Source organism: Amblyomma mixtum, chromosome 3, assembly GCF_055824585.1.
Source record: "Amblyomma mixtum isolate Tamu chromosome 3, ASM5582458v1, whole genome shotgun sequence".
NCBI lineage: Eukaryota > Metazoa > Arthropoda > Arachnida > Ixodida > Ixodidae > Amblyomma > Amblyomma mixtum.
Genome location: NC_143014.1, coordinates 48,523,843 through 48,531,342, shown reverse-complemented (window position 1 = coordinate 48,531,342; position 7,500 = coordinate 48,523,843). Strand labels below are relative to the sequence as shown.

Here is a 7,500-nt window from a genome sequence, read left to right as displayed (position 1 = left end):
GCCTTCTTCAGGGGCGACGAAGAACGCAGATGGCGCGCCAGCTGCGGCGGAGAAGAACGAGAGGGAGGGAGCGCCGAGGCGACGCCTGCCTCCGCTCCCCAGAGACGACTTTAAAATCGTCCTCCGGCCGAGAGGACTCGCAGTCAGAGACTTGCACCAACACCACGTGGCGCGGGCGGTAGTCGCGGCTACCGAGCGGGGATGTAAGGAAGAAGACCTGATCATCCGGCTGCGCAATGGATCAAACATCATAATTGTGAGCACCAGCAACGAAGAAGCGGCCAAGAAGATTACGCGCATCAAGCAGCTGAGCTTCGGAGGCAAGAACTACGCCGTAAACGCACACGTGGCGGCGCCGGAAGGCACGCTACGTGGGGTGATCCACGGAGTGGATCCGGAGACTTCGCCCGAGGAACTCAAGGCAAGCCTCAGAGTTCGCACGCAAGGCGTGAAGATCCTAACAGCCAGAATGCTCGGGAGATCCAGCACGGCCATCATCACCTTCGACGGCCCCACCCTCCCGAAGCAAGTTCTCTACCACAGCGGAGAATTTTGGTGCTACCCGTACCGGCCCACGAGGCAGGTATGCTACACCTGCGGCCAACAGGGGCACCGAATGGACGTCTGCCCGAATCCGGAGACTAGGGCCTGCAGACAGTGCGGACTCCAGAACCCGGCGGCAGACCACCAATGCACACCCAAATGCCTGCTGTGTGGCGGCGACCACGTGGCGGGCACGAGAGACTGCAAACAGCGACTCAAGTCGGCGAGCGAGCTGCGGTGGGGCCCCCTGCAGCAGCAACGCCGTAGCCGGGGCCGCAGCCGGGGAAGAAAACCAAGATGGTTCCGTGACGAGAGTCAGGAGTCGGGCCGGAGCAGCCGCGGGGGCAGCCGGAACCGGAGCCAGAGCCGGGGATCCGAAAGGGACGAGTCCTTCCCACCCTTGGGCGGCAACGGCAAGCAACAGCAGAAGCAGACGCAAGGGCAGCAACAGCAAAAGAAGAAGAGCGGCGGCGTTAAGGTGAGCTGGGGAGACGGCCCTCCCAAATCACTCTTTGCTCCGCACTCGAACACAAACAACACACAAACCGCACGCGAGAAACAGCTAGCGGAGGAAAATAAGACACTTAAACGTGAACTTGAGCAGCTTAGGAAGCAGCTAAGCGAGGTAATCAGAGAACTACGTGAATCGAGGACAGGCTATGCACCGCCTAGGACTCAGACCCCACCGCCTAGGGCGATGGAGACGGGGCAACAACACCACGAGGGAGGGACCTCCAACGATGAGCTTAAAACCTTCATGATGAACATGCAGAGGCAGATGCAAGAGCAGATGCAGCAGTTAAAAAGCGAAATGCAGCAGGGACAACAAAAGTTTGCCCTGTTAGAACAGAATGTCAGGACGCACATCAAGAGCCAAAACACACAGAGAATAACCAATGATGCTAGAGACAGACTACTTAACGAACGCAGGTTCGGCACAGAAACCCCCAACGCAAATAATGGTAACCCATCATGGCAGAACGCCTCCAACAATTAGAGCTGTGGCAGTGGAACTGCAGGGGGTACAGGCAAAAACAAGGCCTACTGCAGCAATTCATCTATGCCAGAGGAACCCCACCAGACGTAATTATGCTACAGGAAACAAACTGCACCCCTACGCTTAGGGGCTACACGTGTCAGGAAAATGGCCGTACGGCAACTCTCATTAGCAAACAAGTAGTAGCCATAGCACATAACGAAATAGAGGACACCCGGATCGAACACGTGATCACGGAGATAATCCCCAAAAAGAAAGCACGATCTAAAAGCACTTATATTATATACCTATACAGCCCGCCCAGACAGAAAGATGGGGACTTTATTAGGCTCTTTACGGAGGCGAAAAAGTTAGCGCGGAACAACACCCTAGTAATAGCAGGTGATTTCAACGCCAAGAGCCCGAGGTGGGGCTACAATAAAGACGACAAGAAGGGACGTGGCATTTGCGCTGCAGCAGAACAGGCAGAGTGCGAATTGCTAACCGACGAACATCACCCAACTAGACAGGGGAACAGCGTCAGTCCAGACACGTGCCCTGACTTAACCTTCGTAAGGGGCGCCAGACAAGCAGAATGGGAGAACCTGCTCGAGAACCTTGGAAGCGACCACCACATAATAAGGATCAGCACAACCGCAAACAATATCAAGCGGAAAATAGGCAAGGTCCGCCTAACGGACTGGGACGCCTTCAGAGCACACTGCAAGCAGATCAAGGGCGACATTGTATCTGCGGAGGAGTGGAGCCAGCAACTCAGACAGATCCAAGAACTCTATACTAAAGAGGTGGATAGAACCGAACAAACTCCGGAGGTGGACAAGCGGCTCCTCAAGCTATGGGAGGCGAGACGCGGGCTCACCAAGCATTGGAAAAGACAGAAGTTCAATAGGAAGCTAAAGATTAAAATAGCCGAAATAACTAAACAAGCGGAGGAGTATGCAACGCAGCTGGCTAGGCAAGGATGGCAGCAATTCAGCAACGCGCTGAACGGCATCCTCAGCACGGCCAGGACGTGGCAGATCCTCAGGTCCCTCATGGACCCGAGCAAGAACAAATCAGAAAGCGGCAAATCGATTCAGAGGCTGGTGCACCAGTACACGGGCACGGACGGACAGCTACTCGAGGAAGTCCGGGTCAAATGCTACGGCAGAGACCAGGTCGAAAGCTACCAAGAAGAGTACCAGGGCGAAGAGAATCCAACCATGGATCGGCCCATAACGAGAGAGGAAGTCGTCGAGGCGATCAGGTCGGCAACAAAAAACACAGCAGCGGGGGCGGACAGAATAAAGAACTCGCTCATAAGAAACCTCAGCGATGGAGCCATAGATCAGCTCACAGCCTACTTCAACAAGCTCTGGCAAGAAGGAACAGTGCCGGCCGAGTGGAAACATGCGGTAGTGGTAATGATCCCGAAGCCAGGCAAGAAACTCCAGGTCGAGAACCTCAGACCGATCTCCCTCACGTCGTGCCTGGGCAAGATGTACGAGAAAGTAATCACAAAAAGGATCCAGTCGCACCTAGAGAAGAACCAACTGTACCCAGACAGCATGTACGGGTTCAGAGCCCACCTGTCTACGCAGGACGTACTGCTCCAACTCAAGGAGGAAGTACTCGAGAAAATGCCGAGAAGTGGCGAAAACGTTGTCATGGCCCTCGACATAAAGGGAGCCTTCGACAACGTGAGCCACGCCGCCATCATGGAAGGCATCAACAACACCAACTGCGGGGGAAGAACCCACGACTATATCAGGGCCTTCCTGAGCGACAGAACAGCGACCGTGGGACTAGGCGAGCTGAGAAGCGACGTCTTCACCACGCCTTGCAAAGGAACACCCCAAGGCTCCGTGATATCGCCCGTCCTGTTCAATATGGCGATGATCGGGCTAGCAAGACGACTCAAGGAAATCCCGGGCATCCAACACGCGATATATGCCGACGACATCACAGTGTGGGTCACCCAAGGATCGTTAGGGGAGAAGCAAGACAGACTACAAGAAGCTGCGACCTGCGTAGAGACCTACGTCTGGGAGAGAGGCCTCAGATGTTCGACGGAGAAGTCGGAAATCATCAGGATCGGAAGAAATCCTACCAAAGCCTCGCTGGAAGTAGTTCTAGAGGGGCAACTGATCCAAGAACAGAACATGGTACGAATCCTAGGCATGTGGCTGCAGAGCAGCCGAAAATGCAGCCATACCATCAGCCTGTTGAGAAGAGCCGCGGAGCAGGTTGGCAGAATGATCAGTAGAGTCTCTCAGAGAAGGTACGGGATGAAAGAAGAAGATACCCTCAAACTCGTCAACAGCCTAATCGTTAGCAGAGTTATGTACTCCTTGCCCTACCACGCAACAACAAAGGCGGAGCGAGAGCAAGCCGACTGTATTCTCAGGAAGACATACAAGATTGCTCTACACCTGCCCAGAAACGCATCAAACGAGAAGCTACTCCAACTCGGAATCAGCAATACCTTCGATGAGCTTGCCGAGGCTCAATTGGGGGCACAACTCATCAGACTCAGAGGCTCCTCTACGGGAAGGGCGCTCCTGAGAAGGTTGGGTCGGAACACGTGCGGACTCATAGACAGATACGCGGACGTACCGGACGACCTTAGAAAGACCTTTAATGTAGGACCCCTGCCTAAAAACATGGATCCTAACCTACACGAGGACATACGAAAAGCAAGGGCCGAGCAGATAGAAAGGAGGCTAGGCCGATCAGAGAACACAGTCTATACGGACGCCTCCATGTACGTACATGCAGGTAAGCGCTTAGCCGCTACGGTGGTAGTTAATAGCACAGGAGACATGGCCACATGCGCCTCAGTGGAGGTCGTGGGCATAACGGAGGCCGAGGAAATTGCCGTCGCGCTGGCGGTAGCAGAAGGCTATAGGAAAGGCCGATCCCTAAACATCTTAACAGACTCGAAAGACACGTGTAAAAACTATACGAAGGGCAGAATTAGCGGCATGGCCCTCAGGATAATCAATGGGGCAGCAGCCTCTGCTGAGAAGACACCCATACAACACATAATCTGGGTCCCAGGCCACGCAGGCGTAGCGGGGAACGAAACAGCAGACAGCCTAGCTCGAGGGCTTACATACCGAGCAGGCATGTCAGATGTTCTGGAGCTTCAGCTACTAGCATGCGAGGGGGGATACACAGAGACATTACAACTATACAGAGGGACTAGATTCAAGTACCCACCACCACACAAAGCCCTCAAGAGGGAGGAAGCAGTCGGCTGGCGTAGGCTACAAACAAACTCCTTCCCCAACTTGTACATCTATAACAAGATGTCACCAACACAATACAGAGCAAACTGCCCCTGGTGAGGCGACACACCCACACTATACCACATCACATGGGAGTGCGAACGAAATAAAGCATTCCACCAACACGAATTCCCGAGTGCGGAGCAATGGGACAGCCGGCTCACCAGCAGCGAGCTCGCGGCCCAAAGGGCCTTAGTGCGGAACGCTACTGATGCAGCGCGACTCAGTGGAGCCCTGGACTAGGGGCCCAACCTTGCTGAAGAGAAGCCTCAAGTCGCCGGCGCCACGAAAGACGACGGAGGCTTCGAATCCGCGAATCTCTTAAAAGATCTAAATAAAAGTTTTCTACTACTACTACTACTTGAGGAAAGGAAATGGCGCAGGAATTGTCTCACTTCTCGTTGGACACCCCAACCACGCCGTAAGGGAAAAAAGAGGTGCCGTTGTGGAGGGTTCCGGAATAACTTCGACCACCTGGCCATCTAAGTTACATTTTGGTTGTCGCAGGAACGATATATCTTGTATGTTAAACCGTTCGCAATATGGTGGCCAAGAAGGGAAAAATTAAAAAAGAGCCTGCCAGGACTCGAACCTGGAATCTTCTGATCCGAAGTCAGACGCGTTATCCGTTGCGCCACAGGCCCACAGAGACCTCCGGGTTCATCTATTTTATTTATTAATACAGGGGAAGAGTGTAACCAAAGATTAACTACCACGTTCCTTTTTTTTTGTCAGTGTGTTGTTCTATATGTTTGTTTGTTGTTGTTTTATAAACGTTGGAAATAAACGCTGGAATAACTTTTCCTGACCTTCAGTAAACATTTAAACTTTGAAACGTTTAACCACGCAGTTAATAAGACGTTGCAGCCTGGGGCTACAAAGCGACACGAAATACAACAGAGCACAATTAATACGTGCTACTTAAAAATTCCCCTTGAAACCGACAGCATCGACTCCAAGATTAAACAGCCTACCGTGAAGGGTGCCATAATTGATCACGGCGGATGGGTGACATTTAGAGTTTTCTCGTGACAATTCGGTACTGTACATTCCCTCTATGGCAATCACAATCTCTAAGGCATAAGTAAAGCAGGGCGAATGAAGAAGCTCGAAGTAGAAACGAAGAAGGGACGCCTTCGGGCACCTTCATTCGCGCTGCCGAACTTACGTCAGAATGGACCATCTATCCCAGCAAAAAGTTCTACTTGAATATCGTCTCATGAAACTGAAAAGTTCTGCTAATAGGAAAACCTCACTACGTGCCAAACACAGAAATATTCCGAGATACGTCAAAGCTTAGAAATAATGGCAACGTTCCTTTATCGCTATGGTTTTACATTATACTAACATTAGTTTTATTCGAAGCTTTACCTGCCCAGCCATCGATGTCGACTGCAGTCGATTTTGGAGACTGTAAAGCAAATTGAACCTTTCAAGGAAATCATAACTTTTTACCACACATATAAAAACACGTCGTATACTATAACGCAAACCTTGTTTCAAAAAAGAAAAAGTTGTTTTTCTTTGTCAGCATATAACTCTGGCCACCACTCTTCTAACTTCGAAAATCTGCACACAATGTGCCTCACACACACACATAGAATCATAATCTACGCGTCGCCAAATTTGCGTCATCATTTTAAATGACGTTAAGTAATAATGTACTCCTAAAAGTTGTTAAAAAAAAGTCATTTAGCATAGAAGTCTGGCCACTATGCACTTTTAAAGCTCGAAAATCTAGACACAATGTGCGTATTACATAAACTCAAAATTATCACGTACGCGTTGCCAATTTTAAGTCATCATTTTTATTGCCGTGAAGTAATATTTGGTTCTTAAAGAATATTGTTTTGAAATAAATTACTAATTTACTTTCGAAATCTGGCCACAGTGTTTTTCACGAGAGTCTGGCAACAATATGCTATTTTTCAAATAAACGTAATATTGCTTCTTTTGCCACAATAATTTTTTTTGTAAAATTTTTGAAGTATATTCAACGCATGATGCGCATTCGGAGTTGTTTTTAGTTGGAAGCAGTATGCATGGATTCGAAAATGCGCTCATAGACTACCCGGGTGCAGAGCTGTTTAGCGCTGGTTTGTCTCAGTGACTGTCACTTTTGCTGGAACAATAGCACTTAACACCGTGCTCTCAATGAAAGAGGGGAAAAGAGGCATTTTTCTCAATACAGTGTGGTTTCGCCGAGTGCGTGTAGATGAAGTTGAAACCTATTGTTAGACTGATATTAAAAAACAGCTCCGTGCAGCTGCATAGGACGGTGGCTCTTCTGCGAAACACTAACAAAGCAAAATGTTCACTTTGTCAGCTTTTATTTCATGACCAGAAGCTTGTGTTCAGAAGTATTTGATGGTGATATTCCCATATTACCAGGAAATACTTCACTTTCAAGCTGCTGGGGATTTGACTCTTACTGGCACACTGGAATGTGCTCCCCTGAAGTGAAAATAGAAACTAAATATTTATGCCCTCATGGAAAGACGTGTTTATTTTTATTAAATTAATTTCTACCTATTTCTCTCTTACTTACGCTCCGCGTCGCTACTGTGACTCCTCCTTCTATGGCGGCTATCGCAAACTGGTCTTGCGGCCAGCAGCACCAAAACCAGGTTGTTTTAACCATTGGTTCCACCTGCGTGTGTGTGTGTGCGTGATTGTGTGTGCGCTCGAATG

At 50.0% G+C, this 7,500-nt stretch overlaps 1 protein-coding gene and 1 non-coding gene across 2 annotated transcripts in view; one reads left to right on the top strand and one right to left on the bottom strand.

The window, feature by feature from the left end:
• The window catches only part of LOC149350084 (uncharacterized), a 2,339-nt gene extending 500 nt beyond the window's left edge, over window positions 1-1,839 (top strand). The window contains exon 1 of the mRNA XM_089579092.1: window positions 1-1,839. This exon is cut by the window's left edge and continues 500 nt beyond it. Coding sequence (XP_089435218.1) covers window positions 1-1,540 — 1,540 coding nt within the window. The 3' untranslated portion in view covers window positions 1,541-1,839.
• A 3,541-nt stretch (window positions 1,840-5,380) lies between these two features.
• Window positions 5,381-5,453, bottom strand: TRNAR-UCG (transfer RNA arginine (anticodon UCG)). The gene has a single exon. It is a non-coding gene; the product is annotated as a tRNA-Arg (tRNA).
• Between the last annotated feature and the right edge of the window lie 2,047 nt (window positions 5,454-7,500).